The 24,039-nt window shown below is 40.8% G+C and overlaps 1 protein-coding gene across 1 annotated transcript; it reads left to right on the top strand.

The window, feature by feature from the left end:
• The first annotated feature begins 53 nt into the window (after positions 1-53).
• ranbp2 (RAN binding protein 2) lies at positions 54-23,628 on the top strand. Its single transcript, XM_031729250.2, is given in 31 exon segments — positions 54-266; positions 2,806-2,873; positions 2,961-3,072; positions 4,328-4,480; positions 4,780-5,010; positions 5,173-5,315; positions 5,821-6,016; positions 6,228-6,368; positions 6,504-6,663; positions 6,788-6,969; positions 7,311-7,510; positions 8,015-8,138; positions 8,783-8,944; positions 9,360-9,497; positions 9,777-9,908; positions 10,064-10,291; positions 10,394-10,477; positions 10,631-10,772; positions 10,917-11,011; positions 11,097-13,587; positions 13,590-14,236; positions 14,238-15,585; positions 18,221-18,397; positions 19,703-19,789; positions 19,961-20,136; positions 20,305-20,545; positions 21,038-21,124; positions 21,223-21,377; positions 21,484-21,757; positions 21,940-22,295; positions 22,545-23,628. Coding segments are annotated over 31 exon segments (9,108 nt in total). The 5' UTR covers positions 54-194; the 3' UTR covers positions 22,851-23,628.
• Positions 23,629-24,039: the final 411 nt, after the last annotated feature.

Raw genomic sequence — 24,039 nt, 5'->3', positions numbered from 1 at the left:
AATTCTTGTTCTCATTGGTTAAGAAGTCACGTGACAGCTGCCATTTGACGGCATTGAGACTGCGCAATATCATCATGGGGAGTTAACGTCAGGCGAGCTGATGTTACCGTCAGTTTTGTTTTAGATATTTAGTGAATTTCTGGTTTTCTATGTCTCACATTCAGCCGCTGTAGAAGCCCCTGACCTTGGAAGCTATGCGACGAAGTAAGGCTGACGTGGACTGTTACGTTTCCTCAGTACAGAGTTCCTCTCCCTCACTCAAAGAGGTAAGTTAAGCCCGCCGAGGCTAATGTTAGCATGCTGCTGCCATCATGTCACATCAGCCGGTATGAGGTACGACCTGTACACATGTTCAATGAACACTCGTTGCTTTTTTAATTACGATGACGGTATTTCGGTTGACTCATATGTCGTTCTCTGTGTAACCCCCATCCCCCGGATAGTCTTAAAGACTGTAGCTAACCGGCCGGCGTGATGACGCCCCGTCGTGTCCTCCCCTTTATACTCGGGAAAATGCGCGGCATGGGATCCCTTGAACAGCGCCAGCTAATCAGCTATGCTAGTTAGCCACGATAGCGAGACAAAGCTAGTTGGATAGGTTGTGCAAGTTTCATTTCTCTGGAAAAGCTAGGTTTCAGTTCAGACAACAATTAAAAATGCTCGTTGCTTCATCGTATCAGGAGCAGCAACCCTAACTCTGTTCAAAAACTGGTGGTTTTAGTTTAATTGCAAACAGACTTGTCTGTTAATCAGGCAGAGTTCCAAGGTTTCTTGATTTGCTTTTGTTCTTTTTAATTATTATTTATTTGGATCGGATGTCAGGGGGGAAACAGTTACACCCACAGAAAATCAGAATATTTAATGAGAAATAAATACAATGTAAGAAAAACTTGAATGCATCAGAATTCAGGCTTATCTGTACCAGAGGTATTATGTGAAAAGTAGCACTGCTCAACAGTCTGAAAGATGCTTAACTGATAGCGATTAGCTCGAAAGTATACTGAAAGGACAAATGATGCAGAAATATATGTTAGTGTTATTATGAGATCATGAAAATTTGTTTTGTAGATATCCTTTTAATGTTGCAGCTGAAGATGTTGGTTTAATTGCTTATACACATCTACAACATGGCAGCATAATATGATAGTCGATCAGTCAATTACTTGAGTAAATGTGGTGCTATGTGGTCAACGGACCTAACCATGCTCTCAAGTTGCTTTACCCTAGTCAGGGTTTTGTTTTTGCGTAATTCCAACGATGTTTTGGTCTTACATCAAAGTAAAGTCATCAGGATTGTGGTTTTTCATTGATGTGGTGTGTAGTTTAATGTACTCAAGCTTAGAATACACTTTGTGTCGCTAGTGATCAAAAGTAATTAATAAAAATGCACAGACCTCTAGAATAGAATAAACCTTTAATATTCCACGGATGATAAATTTGGGTGTTACAGCTCTTAGACCAAGGGGAATATAAAAGGAAGACACAAAGTGGTCCTATATACATAAGCAAACGAGGTTCGTATATATACAGGTAACAATGTACAGAAATATGTATAGAAAAAGTAAGGCAACACAGACTCTGTCTTAATTATTTGTGGAGCAGTTGTACTAACATGCATAGTCACCCTCCCAGAGGTGTGTTTTGAGTCAGGAGAAACCTTGGTATTGTAAGATTAACAGTCTAGCCCAATTATATGTGTAGGGTTGCACCAGTAGAGCCAAAAATGTAGTTTTGTTTGACAATAGATTCACACTTCTACACATATACCTGTGGAATGCCTCCTTGTGCATTTTGTTGTGTACAGTAATGTGTGTAGTCTGGAGACATTTACCTAAAGAATTAAATCACAAGATTGGGTGTCATGCTGTTCAGAGCTTAAACCTGTATTCTCATCAGTTAAATCATTCCTAAACAAACATACAGAAATTAAATGTTGGTGTGATTTGTAAGGAAATATTTATTTACATAGGACTTTTTAAGACAGGAATCTAGTTTTAAAAAGTGCTTTACAGGGAATTTAAAAATATATCAAATAAAAACAACATATTGCACAAGAGCATTACCCAAATGCCTGTCTAAATAGATGAGTTTTCAGCTGTTTTTTTTCTTCTTTTTTTTTTAAAGAAGCCAAAGAGTCAATAGTACATAGAGGAGGAGGTAAACTGTTTTGATGCTAAGGTTTGGAAAGCGTGATCCCTCTTTGTATTTTAAATGGGTCTGTGGAATAGCCAGAAGAGCACTATCTGCTGTCAACTTATTCTACGTTGTTCACCTGACACTGAAAAAGTCAGTGATAATAGTTGTAGTGTGGTGGGTAGGAGAAGCTAGCAGTAAATCTGACAATGGGTAATGCTGTAATCCGGATGGCTAATATGTTACTAACTAGCCTCTGGGAGGAATAATTTCCCAAAACTACGATTTAGTTAATTCCTCAGGATAAAAGATGTTTGGGGTTTTTTTTTGTTGTTGTTGTTGTTGTTTTTGAGCTGATCACTTGATCAAAACTGGATAATGAACAAAAATATCTTTCATTATTCTGATGTATTCCCAGTTAACAATCTACTTGAACCATTATAGACGGCTGTGATTTAACTAGGCATTGGCAGGTCCATATGCAGGATTTTTTTTTTTTTTTTTAATGGCTAAAAATGGGCCTTTGGGTTGTGGTACAGTTACTAACCAGGTACTGAGTACTGGTAAGCCAGATAACTCTTCAGGACATGTGTAATTGCATCTTCTCACTATCATAACAAGAGGAATCCATTTCCTCATGCTGGTCCACATATTTTTTTTTTCTCTCCACAGAAGCCAGTCAAAGGGTTTTTATTTGCTAAATTGTACTTTGAAGCAAAGGAATATGATCTTGCAAAAAGGTAAGCATGTGAGCCTCTCCATTGTTTGACCCAATGCTTGTGTGTTGCTATATTGTTTGTAATTCCTGTCTTTCATGCTTTTCCTAGGCATGTGTCAGACTATCTTAAGGTCCAGGAGAGGGATCCCAAAGCACATAAGTTCCTTGGACAGCTCTACGAGAGAGAGGGAGACATCAACAAAGCAGTTGGATGTTACAAGGTAAAAAGAACATCTCAGTGGAAGCATTTTTCCCTTACAAGTGAGTCAGAATGTGGTTCAAGAAATCATAAGATTCAGGTATGAAATGAGGAAACATTGTTTAAAGGACAAAATGATGAACAGCTTCCACAAACCCTGTATTTGCTGTCAGTTGCAATCTTTGATTTTCAGATTCAGCTTCTTTTTGTTTGAGAAATCAGAAAGATGATTGACCTAAAATTCCTCCAATTGTCTATGTACATAAGTGAATATGTGTGAGGGTTTAAAAACTGCTCTGTAAGTGCTGTCTGTGCAATTGCTGATTCATGCTCACACCAATTTAAATGGACCAACCAAACTGGTATATTTACCTGGACACGAAAGGGAAATTACCCACATGCACTTTGAATAAATTTGCTTAGTTGTGATGAATGAATATAGAAAAATAATAGTTAAAAATAAGTATCCTCTTTGTTACTATGGGTCATTTCCCACAGCAAACAACAAGGCTTTAGATGTGATTTCTATCTGCCTTTTGGTGTGTGATTCTTTTTTTTTTTTTTTAATGCACTAGGTAGTCTATCAAACTGAATGCTAAATCCTCTTTGTTGTTTTACTTTTTAAAAGATGAATCACCAAGCTCTCTCTGACATTCGGGAATCAATAATCAGCTTCCCAAAGGCACCGTTAGGTTTTATTGCTATAGCATCAAATCTAGAAGATGAATGATGACAGAAAATTGAGAAAAATAAACTGCGATTTATTTGCTCTCCCTTCTTGTAGCAGTAACTTTTAAGAACATTAAACTCACCTTGAGGGAGTTTTTTTACTGATTCATTCGCACCTGAACACTAAAACTGATGTGTACTGTAATGAAGCTGGTTCTCAGTTAATGAGCTGAAACAAAGTGATTCAGAGTCAGTGCTGAGACTCATCAAAACACTATCAGCTATATAATTGGTGTACATTTCCAATCTTTTTAAATGCACTCAAGCTGTGCTCTCTCCACCTGTGGGAGGTGAAGACCCACTGGTCTCTGTTAAAACACAGGGTTTTTTATGCACAGTTGGCTGACTGTGGTGCAACCTGTTTCTTGGACGTAAACGGCTCCAGTTGCTGCTGTAATAAAGAAATTAATAATCAGCACAATGTGACAAAGAAGAGGAGGTGATGAGTTTTTAATTCCTTAGCGTAAAGCAGGGAGAGAGAAAAAACTGGCAGAGCTTTTGATGCATATGTTCAGCTTCAGACTCAATGTTTTTCGCTTTTATTGCAGCGGTCGGTGGATTTGAACCCAGCCCAGAAAGACCTGGTGCTGAAGGTTGCAGAGCTGCTTGTCAGTAAGCAGGAGTGTGACAGCAGGGCAGAGTTTTGGGTGGAGAAAGCTGCAAAGTTGCTACCAGGAAACCCGGCGGTTTTCAACCTTAAGGTAAAGCTCCTCCTTTCTTCTTTAGCTCCAGTAACGTCCACTAAACATTGTCTTTGTCAGCTGTGAAGTCATTTAATCCCACTATTTTGGGTTGTTTAACAAACAGTTGTCTAGTTCACAGCCTGCTCTGTCCATCACTTTGCTAATTATTCCTAAATTAAAATTTCCAGTTTTCATGAGTGGGAGTTTTAATGTCATTTAGGTTTACAAAAACAGTCCAAGAAGAGGGTACAGCTTCATTAAAAGTGGAAAGAATGCCACACTGAATGTCTTCTGTTCATTGGTGCTGCTGCTTTTAGGAGCGCCTGTTGAGTCGTCAGGGTCAGCAGGGTTGGAACCGGTTGTTCGACCTCCTTCAGACCGAGCTGGCAGCGCGGCCGGCTGACGCCCACGTGAACGTGAAGTTGGTTCAGCTGTTCCGTCAGGATGGCCGGCTGGAAGAGGCTGTTAAACACTGCCTGGCTGCTGAGAAAAGAGCCATGCTGCGCAACAGTCTGGACTGGTACACTGAGGTGGTGCGCACACTGAAGGTTAGTATGGACTTTGCACTACTGTCCTGCTAAATTAAAGTTTACCTCAATAGGCGGGACCAGTATGCTTTAAGTACTTCTATTTTGGTCCTTTATTATACTTATCCTCTCACCTTTATAAGTGCATAAACCTTTCTAAAGAATGGATAACCTTTGTTTCAGGAGTACCTGGCTCAGCCCAGCATCTTGAACAATGAGAAGATGAGTCGATGTATTCAGAGAGAGCTGTTGTTGGCCCACTGCAGCCTGCTGAGAATCACACTATCTGAAAGCAGCGTGCAGCCAAGTCTAGATGCACTTAGAGAGTAAGTCTGGTGCTGGATTGTAAAACTTGTACGCATGAATTTAAGAGAACTGGAATAATATCAGAAGCTTTGTTTTTTTTTTTTTTAATTAAGGAGTAATCTACACCAAAACCTAATTTCTCCCGTGTATTGGGTGACATTGTATTAAAGTTTAAAAAAAAACAACAAAGTTATATGGAAAAGTTAACATTCAGATTTTTTTTTTCTCAAACATTACTGATGTCAGAAAACCTTGCCAACCTCATAAAATGTAATTGAATCACATTTAGTTCTGGTCTTTAGTAAAAGTTCAGTCTGTTTAGGTGTAACAGGTTGTTTTGTAGCTGTGTTAGGCGTTGTTTGCACCTCGATCTACAGGAAAGAGAAGCAAATAAGTCTCATGCTTTGACTATTTACATGTCAAAAAGGCAAATTGTTGCAGCTGTTTCAACAAAGGCTAACGTTGTTGTTGTGTTTTTAGCATTCCAACTTTTTTGTAAACCGTTCATCTGCATTGTGCTTGTAGGTTTGACCAAGCTATGGAGGCACTGAGCAGCATTGCAGGCCACAGTCCGGACGAGCTCCTTGAGGTGTTTGTGGAGATGAGAGGGCACCTCTACCTGCATGCAGGCACGCTGCTGCTTAAGCTGGTTCAGGATCGCCAACAAACCTGGAGGGCTGTTCGTGACCTGGCTGCACTTTGCTACCTACTGGCATATCAGGTAGTGACACACCAGATGACCAGATTCATTAATTACTTATGTCATCGTTACGTCACTTTACCTTATGTCACTTTAAATTTATTCCAGTAGTTGTACCATCGTGCAACTGTGCAGTGCCTCTTACTTTTTTTTGCCTGACTTGCAAAGGGTGAAAGACTTAACATTGCCATGAACTTGTTCAGGACCTAGTTGTGGTTTGTTTTTCCTCCAGGTCCCCAGACCAAAGCCAAAAGTGACCAAAAGAGATCAGACAGCCCCACAGCTTCTGGAGCTGCTGGCGAATGACCGACAGAGCCAGGCCGGCCACATGTTGTTCAATCTGAGCACAGATTCATCTGCCTTGATCAGAGAGGTCTGACCTTGTTTTTTTCCTGTGCATGGTATTATATGAATAATGTATATGTGATTTCACATGATTATCACTGAGGTGTTCTTATCTTAGTGTGTCAGTGTTTTATTTATGTATTTATTTTTTTTCTCTTGGTAGGTTGTGGAGGCTATTGGGAACCGGAGTGGTCAGGACTCCCTGTTTGACCTCCTGCGGGGTCCGCAGGCCTCTGCTGGATTGTCTTTTATCGCCAATGATGACATTCATTCCCTTACTGCTATGGCTCCAGAGCTCTCTCAGCTGGCCAAATGGGACACTGGTACGAACCAGTTAGCTACCTGAATACTAAAGATCAGTCCTGTTTGTTTGTTTTCCCCTAAAGTTAATGAATTTGGTAGCATTTAGTAGTGAGTAGTATAATAATTTTGCTGCTTTCTCTTTAGGCTCCATCTTGCTCCACAGTGGTCAGTTGCAACATCTGAGCTGGTTGGGACTCCAGTGGAACCTTCTGGACCAAAGACCACCGCTGCGGGAATGGCTACAGCAGCTCTTTCCTCGGCTTACGCTGGAAACCTCTAAACTAGATACCAATGCGCCAGAGTCAATCTGCCTGCTGGACCTAGAGGTAAGGTGGTGCTGCTGCTGCTCTGCATGTACTGGTCATAACATACTCTGTATACTTCCTCTTGGCTAAAACACAGAAAAATGTATGAATAGATAAAAGGTTTTCCTTCCAAGAAAATCTGGATCTTGGACTTCTGGAGTTTTTCTGTTGCGTTTTGGTTCATTTTCATGAACTTATGTTGGCACTTTACTTACAGCATTCTGTGTAAAAGTCTTAGGAGGCACAATGAAGTAAAATGAAACTTCGACAGGCTAAGAGTACTGCTTTTAATTTATAAACACAGTTTTGTTCTTGTTTCTTTCAGTATTAAAGTTTTTTTTTCTCTCGTTTGCTCCATCAAGGTGTTTCTATATGGTGTGGTGTTCTGTAGCCACTGTCAGCTTCAGGAGATAGCAAAGATCAACGCTGGAGTCAATCAGTCACACCAACAACAGCTCTTTGAGCCTCGTTGCCTCCCTCTTCCTCTCCTCCGCCTCTTGACCACTGACAGACAGAGGGAGTGGTGGGATGCCCTCTACAGCCTCATTCACAAGCGAGCAGTGTGAGTACTAGTGCTGTCGAGAGCCAAATGGAAAAACATCCAGAACTATAGCATAAGCAAAAGGGATATGATTGGTTATTTTGTGTTTACTTAAACTGATTTAAACACTATTTTGAGGATCTCTCCCAGTTTGAGTCTAGTTTGTTTCAAATTAGTGTTGTCTTGTTCCTGTATGTTTAGCTCTGTGATTTATATAATTGCATAACAACTCTCTATTCTGGTTTTCAAATTGGTTTTTGATGGATTTAGCCATTTTTTCTTTCTCAGTATTTTCCCAAAATGGTTTAAGTCAGTGGTCATTATCTGTAGTCTGTTTTAAATCTTAGAAAACTGTACTTAACAGGGCTAAAATCTAAAAATAATTTTTTTAAAACCTCATTTCATTTCAATGACATGAACCTATCAAAACAGTACATTAACATTTAACTGCAATTAATTTATAGTCCCATTTTTGGCTATGTTCATATATTCAGTGTTTTTGATGTGTGGCCTTTTGCTTTGCAGACTTGGTGTGTCAGGAAAGCTACGAATGATTGTGCAGCATGGGCTAAGCACATTGAGAGCTGGAGAAAAACATGGGCTTCAACCAGCGCTGGTCATCCACTGGGCTCAGTGTCTTAGCCAGACGGTACAGAAACACACAGATGCATACACTGTTTGCTTAAACTCAGTGAGTTGCCAGATGATAAAGTGATTAAAATTCTAATGTATCTCTTTTTGAATGCTTTTTTTTATAAAATAATGCATTTACAAATCTTCATCTTAGTCCCTTGTACCTTTGTACCCCTAGTATTGTAGCTTATAATGGGAAAGCCAGCATATTTTGACTGTGCTGCATGAATGTCATCAACTTCCTTTATTTAATACTTACTTTATTAGTAAGTAAGTCCATATGCTTTAAAAAGACGGCAGTCATCTACAGTCACAAGCTGCACTGACAGTTAAAAGCATGTAGGTAACTCGGAGCTTTCTCAGCTTTCACACCTGCTCCTTTCTGTCACTCAGTTTGCAGCTGCTAAACAGAATTAAGTGCAAGATGTCCAAACAGCCACATGTGCCACTTCTTTGGCTGCGTGTCCGCTGGATTTAAAACCACTAAGAAATGAGTTGTGACAAAAGGCTTCTGTGTACCATTCTGCTCATGTGCCAGACTCAATTTCTGTGTGTGTGTGTGTGTGTGTGTGTGTGTGTGTGTGTGTGTGTGTGTGTGTGTGTGTGTGTGTGTGTGTGTGTGTGTGTGTGTGTGTGTGTGTGTGTGTGTGTGTGGAACCAGGGGATGGGGTGAACTCCTACTATGACCAGAAGGAGTACATTGGCCGAAGTGTCCACTACTGGAAAGTTGCCCTTCCACTGCTGGAGAAGATCAAAAACAGACGCAGTATACCAGAACCTCTTGACCCTCTCTTTATACACTTTCCCTCCAAAGATATTCAGGTTAATCATTCTCATAGTTCTCATTTCTTTTTGCATCCAAGTAGAGTTGTCATGTTTAGCCTCAGGTTTAGTCCCTAAAGACCTTGACACTTTCAGCTATACCTGAAAATCAGTTTGAGTTTACCTCTTTGTTTGATTATTTTGCTGTGGTGACATATTGTAGTGAAATGCTTTCATTTGCATTTAATCCAGAAGTGTCAGGTCAAAAGGGTCAGAAAGGTTTGTGTGAGTTTCAGTAAAGGATTTCAGGTCAGCGCTTCACCTCATTGGGTCTGTATAAATCCCACGAAAACTAACCATAGCAAATTTTATCTCCTCACATTAATAGAAGTTATTTTTATATTGAAGGATTTGCAGTGTGAGAGAACCAAGATGTACCACTTTGGTTCATAAATTTGTTTTGTGTTCTTTTCAGATTTCTTCTGTGAAAGGTTATGAAGAGGAAGCAAGGATAGCATATGCAGTTCTTCTTGACATTGAAGGGAAAACAGAGGAGGCCATTTCTACCTTGGAAAGCATCAATAACATGTCTTCCATCTGGCATTTAGCTCAAGTAAGCATAACAAAATATATACCTGGATTTAATGTTCACACCACAAAAAGCGCTTGGGTACTATGGTTTTTGTTTTTTGTTGTTGTTTTTTTTAAGATGCATATTTGTGTCCAAGTCTATCTCTTAAAAACAATAAATTTAAAAAACAGATTTTCAAATAATATTGACTATTAAACCTCATACAGTCCACTGTTTTTTAAGTTAGTGGTTCTAACACTTGTAGAGATGTTATATTTTATTATTATAGAATGTATAGTGATTTATTTATTTTTTTGGTAGATCTATCAGCGGCTGTCAGAAGAGGCTAGCAATGGTGTTGAGGAGACTCAAGACAGGTGCATGATGTTCTTGAGAAAGTTCAGGGCATACCTGTCAAAGATCTACAGTGCCAATGCAGATGACATTGAAAAGGTAAGTCCCAATTTTGAAGAATCAAAAAACAAAAACTATAAATTTGTACGACTGATGTTTAACTTGTGACACTTTATTTTGTTTTTATTTGTTTTGGGGTTCTTTGCTAAAGTAGATGCACTGTGAAAGTAAAGTCTAAACTTTTTCTCTCCCAGCTGCCTGTCTCTATGGAGGAAGTTGTGGACCTCCTAAATGATGTGAACCAGCAGCTGGGGGAGAACGGGGAGGTCATGGATGAAGAGGATGAGAAGGAAGAGGGGGGCCTAAGAGGACCAGCCCACTCCAGTCCTGTTCATCTCGGCGAAACTAGTGCAACCATATCCCATATTAAGTTCTCCACTCCCTCTCCAAACAAAAGCATTGTTTCTCCTTCAAAAAGACTGGTAGGTCCATATTGTTATTTATTTAAATGACTCAGTTTTTGTGTTTTTAGTCAAACACAAAAATCAATTACTGTTTATAATTCATTCACATCCTTTGTTTAGATTTCTCCCAAAACACAACCTCATTGGGTGGAGGACCAGAAGAGTCTCCTTCAGATGTTGTGTCAGCAAGTAGAAGCCCTTAAGGTCAGAATTCATTTTTAAGATAATATTTTGTAACATTGTGTAGTTTGTCCCTTGTTTTTAAACAGTGATCACTGTTACTTGTGTTACTTTCAGTTTGGATTAAATCAACACATTTCAGATTGAGTGAGTTCATATGATGCTCCTGTTTTACAGAATGAGGTTCATGATCTAAGACACAACTCGTCAGGCTCTACAGTTTCTCCTCACCATAAAATGTATGGCGAGACTTACGGGGCGGAGGGCCTGCAGGAACCATTTACCCCGGTTCAGTCCTATCATGGAGCCCCCCTAACAGGTCAGTGTGATACACGGATCTGAAACATGATTAATTTTATCTTTAAACACAAGATTTAATTTACTTGGTCATCTTTACCAAAGCAGTTTAGTGACATAAAACATTTTTGCATGTCTTTTTTCTTTCTTTTATTCTTTTTTTAAGTTTCCACCACAGGCCCCTCTGTGTACTACAATCAGTCACAAGCTTACAACTCTCAGCATCTCTTGCGCACAGCAGCAAATGTAACCCCCACCAAGGTAATCATCATTTTAATGCTGAACAAGCTTTAATGCTTTAAAAAAAACAGAGTTTAAGTTTAATTTTTATTCTATCTTTACACAGACCCCAATGTATGGCGTAAACCGCATGCCACCTCAGCAGCATATGTATGCCTACCAGCAGCCCACGCATACACCTCCACTGCAGACAGCCCCAGCCTGCATCTACCCTCCTCAAGAACAAGTCTTTGGTGCACCTCTGCGGTTTGAATCACCAGCCACAAGTCTTCTTTCACCCTATGGTGAAGATTATTATGGCCAGAGTGTTACCCAACAAGCCAGTAACCCTACCTTACCTGAACCTGGCTATTTCACCAAGCCACCTGTAGTCCCTGTGCAACAACCAAAGAACATTGAGGGAAAGCCCATGGACTTTGGAAAGCTCTCCTTCAGCCAGCAGGCACCCGCTGAAGTCCCCAGAGTGCCTAGTTTTGGTACAGGTGTAACTGCCCAGTCAACACCTTCACCTGCTTTTAAATTCAACTCCAATTTTAAATCCAATGATGGTGATTTTACATTCTCAGCTTCTCAAAATAAGCACAGTGAAAGTTTGCTTGGCCTTCTCACATCAGACATTCCCAGTAAAACAGACACCGTTCCAGAGAAACCACAAACTCAGGAGCAGCCCACCACCCAAACGGGCATCTTCACCTTTGGAAACAAAAATGTTACCAGCTTTTCATTTGTTGATTCTGCACAGAGCACAGCCACTGGAGGCCTGTTTGGGAAGGTGGATCAACCATTTCAATTTGGGGACATGTCCAAGCCAGTGTTTGGAATGTCAAAGCCTACAGCAGAGCAGGAACGGGCAGTGGAGAGTGACAATGATAGTACTCATGCTGAGGAGGATGAAGATGGGCCTCACTTTGAACCTATTGTCCCTCTTCCCGATAAGGTAGATGTGAAAACGGGTGAGGAAGAAGAGGAAGAGATTTTCTGCACCAGGGCAAAGTTGTATCGATTTGACACAGAGACAAAAGAGTGGAAGGAACGGGGCATTGGCAATGTTAAAATTTTAAAACACAGCACTAAAGGCAAGGTCCGCCTCTTAATGAGAAGGGAACAGGTCCTTAAGATCTGTGCAAATCACTACATAATGCCTGATATGTTGCTGAAACCAAATGCCGGCTCTGATAAATCTTGGGTATGGAATGCTATTGATTATGCAGATGAGGAGCCTAAACCTGAACAGCTGGCCATCCGTTTCAAAACTGTAGACGAGGCAGCACTTTTCAAAGCCAAGTTTGAGGAAGCCCAGAAGACTGTACTCAAATCACCTGACAAGACAAATCAACAGGAAAGGAAAGAAAAAACCGTGAAAGATTCTGAATCGATTGCAGCCCAGTTTGCACTGAAAGAAGGAGAATGGGAATGCTCTGTGTGCTGTGTAAGAAATAAACCCACAGATGTACGTTGTGTATCCTGTCAAAGCCCTAATCCCAACGCCTCTTCAAAGCCAGATATTCAGGCTGCTGGGGAAGTTAAACCTAGTTCTTTTACATTCAAATTTGGCACTGATTCAGCAAAACCAAGTAGTTCTGGCTCCACATTTACTGGATTTGGTGGTTTTGGATCTTCTGTAGCCTCTTCATTCACATTCGGTCTCAGCTCATCAAAACCTGCAGACACTGGTTCCAATACATTTGGTGGCTTTGGAGCCGTACTTGCCAGCAAACCAGGGCAGTGGGACTGTGAATCATGCTCTATAAAAAATGAGGCCAATGTAGACAGTTGTGTTTCTTGCAAAGCTCTTAAACCCTCGGCTAAAACAGCTGCTGCAGCACAAGCTGCACCAGCTGCTGGTGCACCTGCAGCACAACCCATTCTGTCCAGTGTTGACTCTGCTGGGGTTGCTGCCAAGTTTAGTAAGAAGCCTGGACAGTGGGATTGTGATGTGTGTGAAGTAAGAAATGAAGCCTCTGCTGGTAAATGTGTATCCTGTGGAAGTCCAAACCCTGCTGCTAAGCCAACAGAGGGGGCTTCATTAGCATCAAATCTTCCAGCGGTGTCGGGACCACAAGCTGATTTTCCAAAGAAAGATGGGCAGTGGGATTGCAATGCCTGTCTGGTCAGAAATGATGCATCAGCTACTGAATGTGTTTCCTGCAAAGCTCCAAATGAGAATGCATCTTTAGCAGCTAGATTTGGTAAGAAGGATGGAGAATGGGACTGCGACACTTGTCTTGTGAGAAATGAAGCCTCTGCTGATAAATGTGTGTCCTGTCAGACCCTAAATCCTAGCGCTAAAAGCACAAGCAGCACTAGTTCCTCATCGTCCTCCTCAAAATTTACCTTTGGAACAAAGAGTTCGTCAAGTCAGCCTGCTGGAACTGGATTTACAATACCTTTTGTAAGTGGGGGCACCTTTCAGTTTGGTCAGAGCAAAGATAAAAGCTCACCTGCTTCTTTCAAATTTGAAGCTCCCAGACTGGATCTAGTACAATCAGTTCGTCAAGCTTCTCTTTTTCAATGCCCATTGGGCCTGGTGGCTTCAAGTTTGGTGTTCAAGACCCTCCAAAAGAATCCCCTTCAAATGATAATCAGACTCAATCTGGGTCAGCCTCCAGTATGCTCAAAAGTATAGCTGACAAGCACAAGGAGAAAGAAACTGTTTCTACACCCTCAGTAGAGCAAACGGAGGAAGAACAAAATCCATTAATATCTGGAAAAACAAATGCGTTCAGTTTTGCAGACTTGGCTAAATCTGCTGGAGGAAACTTTCAGTTTGGCACGAAAGATCCAGAATTCAAAGGTTTCTCTGGAGCAGGTGAGCAGTTGTTCACATCATTCCAAGCAACCCCCACCAAGACAGAAGCCTCAAATGAACTGGAGGATGATGATATGTATAAAACAGAGGAAAATGATGATATCCAGTTTGAACCAGTGATCCAGATGCCTGAGAAAGTGGACCTGGTAACTGGGGAGGAGGATGAACAGGTTCTTTACTCTCAGCGTGTCAAACTGTTTAGATTTGATGTGGGTACCAGTCAATGGAAAGAGCGTGGTGTGGGAGTTCTCAAATTCCTGAAAAACACTACAAATGGTCGGCTAAGGGTGCTGATGAGAAGGGAACAAGTTCTCAAGGTTTGTGCCAACCACTGGATCACCACCACCATGAACCTTAAACCCCTGGCAGGCTCAGACAAAGCCTGGATGTGGTTGGCCAATGACTTCTCTGATGGAGATGCTAAACTCGAACAGTTAGGCTGCCAAGTTTAAAAGCCCTGAGCTTGCTCATGAGTTTAAGGAAAAGTTTGAAGAGTGTCAGAGACTTCTCTTGGACATCCCTTTACAAACCCCCCACAAGCTGGTTGACACAGGTAGAACAGCACACCTCATTCAGAAGGCAGAGGAAATGAAGTCTGGTTTGAAAGACCTGAAATCATTTTTGACTGATGAGAAAACAAAGATAAAAGACAATGACACACAGGGAGACAATGCAACAGCTGGTGACATTTCAAGCCTTGTAATCAAGCCCCAAGGTGACACCACCGGCCCTACCTTGGAGTGGGACAACTACGACCTCAGAGAAGACGCTTTAGATGACACGGCTGACTCGTCCGTGTATGCCTCCCCTCTTGCCAGCAGCCCCCTGAGAAAGAACCTATTCCGCTTCGGGGAATCTACTGGTGGGTTCAGCTTTAGCTTCCAACCTGGCATCAGCCCCTCAAAGTCTCCTGCTAAGCTCAACCAGAGCAGAGCTTCAGTGGGTACTGATGACGAGCAGGATGTCACCCAGGATGAAGAGCGGGACGGCCAGTACTTTGAACCTGTGGTCCCCTTGCCAGATTTGGTGGAGACTTCTACAGGAGAGGAAAATGAGCAGGTGGTCTTCAGTCACAGAGCCAAACTATATCGCTATGATAAAGACTCAAAACAGTGGAAGGAGAGAGGAATTGGAGACCTCAAGATCTTGCAGAATTATGACAACAAACAAGCGAGGTTGGTAATGAGAAGAGATCAGGTGCTGAAGATCTGTGCCAACCACTGCATTAGTCCAATCATGAAGCTGGAACCTATGAAGGGTGCAGAGAAGGCCTGGGTCTGGAGTGCTATGGACTTTGCTGAGGAAGGAGAGGGCAAGCTTGAGCAGCTGGCTGTGAGATTCAAGCTGCAAGAAACTGCAAATACATTCAAACAAGTCTTTGAGGAAGCCAAGGATGCTCAGGGAAAAAAAGAACTCATGACTCCAGTGACATCTAGAGTGGTTGCACCACAAGACAGTGGAACACCAGGATCTGCAAAGACCACTCCAGCTGTATGTGGCAAAGCAGCCATTGCCGTTCTTGAAGAGACGACTAAGGAATGTACTGAGCTTCCTACAGACACTGGATCAAGTGCATCTGCGTCACAGAGTCCTGTCAATCCCGGAAAGACTGTGGTGTCTCCCCCAAAGTTTGTTTTTGGCACTGATACCCTCCAGAAGATTTTTGGCACTCCTAAATCTCATTCTGAACCTGAGCAATCTACAGCATCTGGTTTGAAAGCCAACGACTCTGGTTATTCTGCCAGGACTTCACTTCAAGTTCCTGCATTCAAAATCCCAGAGAAAGGTAAGAAGAAAAAAGGGGGGTCTGAATTATGTTTGCATTACTTCTGAATGAGTATCTCAACAGTTTCAGTTCATTTCATTTTTACCCAATCGTCCTATTTCATCTGCATCTCATTGCTTCATCATTGCCCACACCTTTCATTTTTAACTGGAACACAAAGTGTATTTCCTCCTTCGACATGCTGCCCTTTATATTTATTTTGTTTTGTTATTCATACATAAGATAAACATGCACATTTAGTGGAAATTTTATAGAGACAAAAAACTTTGACTATACTGCACATATTTTACATATCTATAGGGTTAATAACATTGTTATCAAATCAGTCATTGCACAGCTGCAGTATTTCACATTTTTCAGTCAATTTTGGCATTTTCTGATTATGACACCAGCCTCACAATTAGTCTCTCTTCACTCAACAACCCACCATCCTTTAGGGCTGGATTTTAGGCTTTTCAAAGATAACCCAATGGCTTTTTGGACCAGCTCATCAACCACCCAATTTGAACCCCCAGGTACTCTAATCACTGCAGTGTGTGTTAACACTTCTCAGCTGTCACGTGGCTGGCCCTTACTACTACAAAGAAATAACCTGGATGCACGGAGTGGAGAAAAAAAAAAAAAAAACAAAACAGTGAAGCTAATGTGTTGCATGCCAAGTGTGTGAAGGTGCAGTTTTTATTGTTCAGTAATTTTAATTGTAGTTCTTTAAGTAGCACCCGTGTCACAAGATTAAACAGTTTTGCACGCAAGTAATGCAAAAAAGAAAATATTTAATCTGACTTCATCTGAATCATCATGGAAATGGTGTTTAAAGCACTGAAATATTTAAGGGAAAAAATTAAACTTCATAAAAAATGTCACTTATTAGAAATGGAATTAAATGTAACAATCTTTTCATATGAGTGTCATTTTCATTGTGTGGCTCGCAGTTTTGTTTATTTTAGCTGAAAGTAGGAGAAAGATAGAGGTAGCCCCTGTGTCTAAAGGGTGAAGCTGAAATGTAACTGCCTTTAATGTCAATCTGACATTAATCTAAACAATGCCTTGCATTGTTTAGATTGACCAGCAGGGGGCAACAGAAAGAATTTAGATTGTGTAGACCTCAGTGAGTAAAATGACAACTACTCCCTTGCTCTATGCATTGTTTCCAGATTGTGTCCCTGCAGGTTTTAGATGTGTCCTTGATCCATCACAGCTGATTTAAATGATAAATTTAACATGTCTTGTTCTTCAGAGGCCTGGTAATGAACTAATCAGTGTGATTCAGGGTGAAAAAACCTGCAGGGACACTACTCCCTTGCTCTATGGCATCAGTAAGGGATTTCTTGAAGATCCCAGTCGCTTGTTTTTAGCCTCATTGAACATCATGTTTCATATATTCAATCTGGAAATTGGTCTACGTTAGGGGGTGTCAAAACAGGAACAGACCAGCAGCTTTTGGTGACCAAATGTCAGTGAAATTTGTACAAATTGTGTGGGTCGGTATAAAAGATGGACGTTTCTTAAAAGCAACTTCAACACAGAACATTACAGATTTCTATTTATTGGCCACCAGGGGGCGCCCAGGAGTTTCAAAACGATTTGGGGTTGAATAAAAAATCACTTTCCTGATGCCTTTATGGGCTCAGTTGCTAGTATCAGATTATACTAATTATAACATTAAGTCAATTTTGGAGCAGGGTTAATCACGGTTAAAGAGTTGTCAACCACAAATTGTTGACCAGTGAGCATTCAGGTTTGCAGCCAGATCCAATCCTTGTTTTGTCGCATTCAGCTTTAAAACACCTAGATGATGAAATCCTCAGCTCAAGGCTGTATAGCGGGACTTCACTAACAAATGGGTGGCATCATGGCTCGGTCCACACTTCTCAACTTGGAGAAAAGTGTGGACCTCAACTCGAAGCTTTACAAACTGGTCAGTGACTTCATGGTGGCTACATCCATCTCTTATACACAATCTGTACAAAAGTGAAACATGTAGGTTCTTTGATTTGACTTGGCAAAAAACAAATGTTCACTTATATATATGTTATTGTTTCACATGAGTCTTCAGTCTGGATGGAAGGTCTTACACTGCCCTTCATTTCATGTCCTGTATATATCAGAGAGACCAAATTCAAGAGTACAACGATGCCACAATTGTAGTGTGGGGGAGTTAGACTAGCAGCAGAAAGGTCTTCTGAAAGGTGAGCTGAGAGCAAAGGGCGTTGCTTTAGAGAGGAATGCACTGTGCAAACGTCACATGTGCCATTTTTAGTGCTGGGTCTGTAGCAACAGCATGAAATGTAATTCCTCATCTGGTTTGATTTCTGGCAGTGATGTTTACCTCAGCAAAGGCTAATTAGAGTTAAAGCTCAGGTATTTATGCTGTTTAATGTTACGATACTATTCGTCCAAGAGTAAGTGGTGTAAACGAGACCATGCAGAAATCCTCTGCTTATAAAAACATGTCTCTCACTGTTGTAAATCAAATGCATGATGTTTTGTTTTGCTGTGCATGATTTTGTGTGTGTGTGTGTGTGTAATTAACACCTGTGGTTGTAAAGGCTTTTAATTTTTACATTTTGGCCTGTCTTCCAAAAGTTCTTTCCCAGCCTGACTTGTTTACTCCTATCATATCCATCTATCATAGGATCCCCTCAGGCAGAGGGAAGCAGTGCTAGGTCTGATGAGGACTCGGAGGTGGAGATTGTGTACGTCAGGGAACCCACAGCTGAGCAGGCAGCTTTAGCTAGGAAGCTCCAGCTGCCCATCACCTTCTTCTGCTACAAGAATGAACCAGGCTACATCAGTGATGACCAAACTGACGGTGAGACCCAAGATATGGAACAAGGGTTTGTTAAAGTGGACATCAGTGGTTGTACATATGACTCGCTGAAATAAATCTGCTTATTTGTGAATCATTAACATTCCCAGGAGACAATGTAAGAAATGCTATATAGACATTTTTTGTTAGCTTTTCAGTTTTTCTTTCTTTCTTTTGAACCCCAAAAAATGTATCCAGTGCAAAAATGAATGTGACACCCGAAGTGCTGCTGGCACTGGTAAATGTCACCTTATTTGACAGTTTTGAGAAATAAGGCTGGTATAAGAGATGTACATGACTTTTTAATAATTGATCATTTATTTTGAATATTTGAATCTGCATTAAGCTGATTTTTTTTGTTTGTTTGTTTTTTTGGCCTTATAACACCTTTTCCCTTGTTGTTGTTGTTTTTGTTTTAACATGCCACCGCTCCCACATATGATGTAATGAGCTATTAGAGCCAGAAGGTAGCAGTAGTGCACCTAGAAACATTTTGCCATCTTCTGTTAAACAAAAAAAAATGTTTTAAAAAAACAAAACAAAAAACCTAACAACAGTAAATCATGCGAGTTGCTGGGAGTTTAGATGGATGGAGCTTTGAAGACCAGCTGTGAAAATTTAATGGTCCATTTACAATTCACATCCAACCTGATACAGCTAAAGGTTGGGTAATTCACTCATTTATACCAAACATGTTCAAGTTGTCTCCATGTAAAGAGTGCATCGGCTGTCTTTTATTACTCTTTGTCTGCTTGGCTTGGTACAGCTGCCAACTGGTCAGCAGAGTAGTGTGAAATAGGTGATACTAATGTGTACTTTATACGAATCAAACATTTGACTCCATAGTGCTGCTGTTAGTGAAACTCCACAGGATCTCTGACATCCTTTTAAATGAGTGAAAAATGTGATGCACGGTATTTCTGTATAAGGATATACATCTGTCCTGATATAAATATCAAAGTGGAACTTTAACCTTAATTAAAACATGTTATTTGGAGTGAATTTTTATTTAAATTTTATTATTTGAAACTGTAATTTCTGCTTTTATAAGACAAACTAGTAACTGTCCCATTCAGAAAGCTAAGAAAGGACTTCTTGGACTTTTTGTTTGTTCGTTTTAGTTTTTGGGGGGAGTTGTCTCCTTTGACATCAAGGTTCAGTAATGCCTGCGAAGCTGGCCTCTGTCGTTTTAAATCTGAGAATACAAAATTGCCTTTAATCTTTCATTCTTTATGGGTAGAAGTCTGAACAAACGCTATAATTTTCTTTGCAAACATAATTAAAGGAAACATTTGTTTTAAACTTCAGATGAAGACTACGAATCAGCAGTGAAGGCCTTGAATGGAAAGCTCTACCCTGATCCTCCTGAGAGAAAGGCTGCAGCATGTGGTGATGGTATGTAGTCTAAACCCTGTTACATGTTATTATATCTAACTCAAGACAATTGGTTTGGTTTAATTCTGCTACTATGTTAAAGGCTTTTATGTTGATCTGTTATAGCCATACAGTCCAAAATTTGTGTACCTTAATAAATGTCAGCCTAAACTTGCTGTTTGCTGCATTCAGAGTCAGACTGTCAGGTGGTGTGGGAGAAGAAGCCAACACCAGAGGAGGAGAAAAAAGCCAAAAGCCTCCAGCTTCCACCCACCTTCTTCTGTGGCCTGAGCACCACGGACAGCGACCCGGACCAGGATAAGCCTGAGGACTTTGAGACAGAAGTCCGCAAAGTACATGAAGTCCTGGTAATGGCTCCGAATTTACATAGATAATTCAGATTATACAAGCAGGAAACTCAACTTTTGTTTTTAAAAAAACAAACAAATGTTAACTTTTTTAAATAAATTATTTTACTCTGTCAGTAATACTCAGAGGCATCTTAAGATGGGTATTAATTTGGAAATGTGTATCAGGTTGCTCAGTTAGACAAATCTAACGAAGCCTCCAGCAGTCCTGCTGTGACCCCTGAAATGCCAGCATCAGGACCATCATCCAGCAGAGCAGAGGCTGCTGACAGCACATCTACAGCAGACAAACAGACCACAGCAACTCCTAGCAGGAGCTCTCCCATTGACCTCTCAACTAAGAAGAGTGTCGAGCTGGAGTCCAACACTGAGACTAAACCTGCATCTTTGACTGCTACAACAAGTCGAGGTAAAAAAGTGTGAAAAGCGGCATGAGTATTTTCAAATGAAACATAACTCCATCTTCAGCCACATACTTTATGGGATTTCACTCCAACTTTTAACTTAAATTTGAAAAGAATGTTAAAATGAGGAGCTAGTTTGGATGATAAATATTGAATACATTTTTGCACAGACAGAATTTCAGCTGAAGGGATACATGGTTTCTTTTATACTCAGAATGTTTCTGGGGAGTTATTATGAAGACTTATTCAAATGAGTTACCCCAAAATATGATTTTAAAAAGGCTTTTTTTTTTCCCCCCTGTGAAAGTTACAATTATGGTACCATCTTTTCAGAATTCTCTATGATATTTTCATTTATCACTCTGAACACAGCTTGATTCTAATATGCTTTATGAACTTAGAGAATACATCATCCCTGTATTAACCTTTTAACTTTGACAGATATAGGGATGGAAAAGGCTTTTAAGTATTTAATGTCTTTGTTGTTCTGGCTGCAGACATCTCCACCTTTGGCTTTAATGCATCTGGCTTTTCTTTTGCTGAGTTGGCCAAAAATACAGATGGATTTGCATTTGGATCAAAAGGTTGGCTTTAACATTAAACATTTTCTTCAGTTGTTTATCTGGACTGTTGTCTTGTTTCACTGCTAATTATTTTAATTTTTCTTTAAAAAAAAATGTAGATTCTAATTTCTCATGGGCAAATGCTGGAGCAACAGTGTTTGGATCTGCAGTGACCTCTCAGCCTAAAACCAATGGTGATGAGGAGGGAAGTGATGAAGAAGAAGCTCCTAAAAATGTGGACATTCACTTTGAGCCCATAGTATCTCTGCCTGAGGTACATGCTCGTGCTTAGCCCTAACATTTTAGTACAATTAGTAAACTTTTCCACAAAAGAAGCGCCAGCCCGAATCTCATACATCAGAACTGTATTTATCACTCAGGTGGAGACAAAGTCTGGAGAGGAGGACGAGGAGATCCTGTTCAAGGAGCGCGCCAAACTGTATCGATGGGACCGGGATATCGGCCAGTGGAAGGAGCGCGGCATCGGTGACATCAAGATCCTCTTCCACCCAACCAAACATTTCTACCGAATCCTGATGAGAAGAGAACAGGTGCTGCGGGTTTGCGCCAACCACAAGATCTCGCAGGCGATGGAGCTCAAACCCATGAACACCTCAGCGAACGCACTGATCTGGACTGCCACTGATTACTCAGGTACACATACACCATCGATGTGACATTGTATTGTGCCGCGTTGTGTGATTTGTCTGTAAATACTCACTAATAATCATTCATCTTGGATTTTTAAACCACTTGCATGTGTTTATTTCTTTAGGCAACATGTGGATTGTTCTTCACCTGCTCTCTTTCTCCTCGCCCCCTTTTTGTTTATCCAGATGGCGAAGGTGTGATTGAGCAGCTGGCGGCCAAGTTCAAAACCCCTGAAATAGCCGAATCCTTCAAAAAGACCTTCTGCGAGTGTCAGAACCGGATGGGCCAAATTGATGGTGATGCCTCGTCTCTGTGCTCGCCACAGATGTCCAGAATTCAGGAGCACTCCAGAGACACTAACCCACAGGTGTTCCTCAAGCTGGCAGCTGATGGCCAACCTCTGGGCACAATCACTGTAGAGCTGTTCTCACATATTGTACCCAAAACTGCAGAGAACTTCAGAGCTCTCTGCACTGGTGAGAAAGGCTTTGGGCTGCAGGACTCCATCTTCCACAGGATCATACCAGATTTCATGTGTCAGGTGAGGAAAGATCAGGGTTTGGACTTTCAAGATCAGATGAATGTTAAACTTGTTTGATTACAACAAAGTGGGATTTACTCTGGGTTGACAAAAATACACCCTGGTTGTTGTTTGTAATCATAGCACAGCTCTGTAATTTGATGTATGAAGTATTTTATTGATGCCATGAAAGTAAGCCCTGTTGTTTAAAAGAAAACTCTCAAGAGCAAATCTCTAACATCACTAACAAGTGCTCCATTGGTCTTTCAGGGTGGTGACATCACCAAGAATAACGGCACAGGAGGCAAGTCCATTTACGGCAACAATTTTGAGGATGAGAACTTTGATGTCCGGCACACAGGCCCGGGCATCCTGTCGATGGCAAATCGCGGGCGCGACACCAACAACTCGCAGTTCTTCATAACCCTGAAGAAAGCCGAACACCTGGACTTCAAACATGTGGCTTTTGGCTGGGTTCGGGATGGCATGGATGTGGTGCAGCAGATGGGAGAGCTGGGCTCAAAGGCAGGCACTCCCACAAAGAAGATCATCATCACAGACTGCGGACAGCTGTAGCATTTTAATGTTAAGATGAAGCTTTACGGCTTGGTGTAGGTTATTAAGTTAAGATCAGCTGAGACTCTGGATGAGAGCAGTGTGTACCCTGTGCAGTACTTACATTCCTGCTAAAACTGAATCTTTAGTCACGAGGCGCCGATCACAGGGCTGCTGGTTAAGTCGTTCATCACAGAAACTTGTCCACAGTAGCCTTGAATTAGATATTCTTTCACTGTCCTGACATTTTCACAAAACAGAAGCGAGTTGGTAAAGGAGTGGAGGCTTTTGGAACAGATGTTGTAAACTTTTGCACTTGCGTCTTTATCATCTGTCAATAAATTCTCATGTGTATTTTGTGTGTATAAATGTACATGGACTATTTTTTTTTTCTAAATGTTTGTTCCTCCTTTTTGTCTTGCATGTGCTCTGTTTCAATGCAGTTGTTCCCTCCATGAGCTCCACTCTGGTAATTTTTTTTTTCCCCTTTTTGAACAAGTCTTAAGCCACTGCTCCCCTGCCTTTTCCTCCAAATGCTGCCTCTATGTACTTTTAACTGTTGGGCGCCCACAGGATTTTTTTCTGTTTCAATGGATTCCACAATGCAGGTAATTGGACTTCACATTTGCCCATGCAACCTGAAGTAATCTCACTTTGTGGTGGCTCAATGATAATCTGGTTTGAATTTTACAAAGGGGATCCATTTCATGTATAGTTTGAGATAAATAAAGGCTGAAATGGTGCCACTTGTACCAAAATATGCTTATTATTAAACAATAAAGTTGCTTTACGAATAATCGATGCTTGTATGGCTTATCCTTGTTGACTTCATTTTGCTCTGATACAGTTTGCAGGTTCACTCGGGGTATTTTTAGACTTATTGACCTTATTTCACCACTTAAAAGATTTGAATGCAAGGTCTTGTATGTGACAAAGTGGATGAAAAATGGATAGCTGGATGGATGTCAAAGTTTTTCTTTAAGCATCAAACTATTTGAAAACTGGGAACTTACACTTTCTTTCCATTACCACTGGTATTTTTAATTCAGAGCTTAAAGTAGTATAACCTTAAAGTGAGTAGTTGCAATAAGTTGTCTACAGACTGTATATAAAAGATTCACTCAATGGTTGAGTGTCGAGTTGAGCCATAAAGCTAGTCAGATAATTACAAAAATGCCCAAACTGCTTTTTCATGCTGCAATCTGTCATG

The sequence above is a fragment of the Oreochromis aureus genome, linkage group 16 (genome assembly GCF_013358895.1).
Source record: "Oreochromis aureus strain Israel breed Guangdong linkage group 16, ZZ_aureus, whole genome shotgun sequence".
In the NCBI taxonomy this organism is placed as follows: domain Eukaryota; kingdom Metazoa; phylum Chordata; class Actinopteri; order Cichliformes; family Cichlidae; genus Oreochromis; species Oreochromis aureus.
Note: the sequence above shows the minus strand (reverse complement) of the source record. Positions and strands in the feature narration are given on the sequence as shown.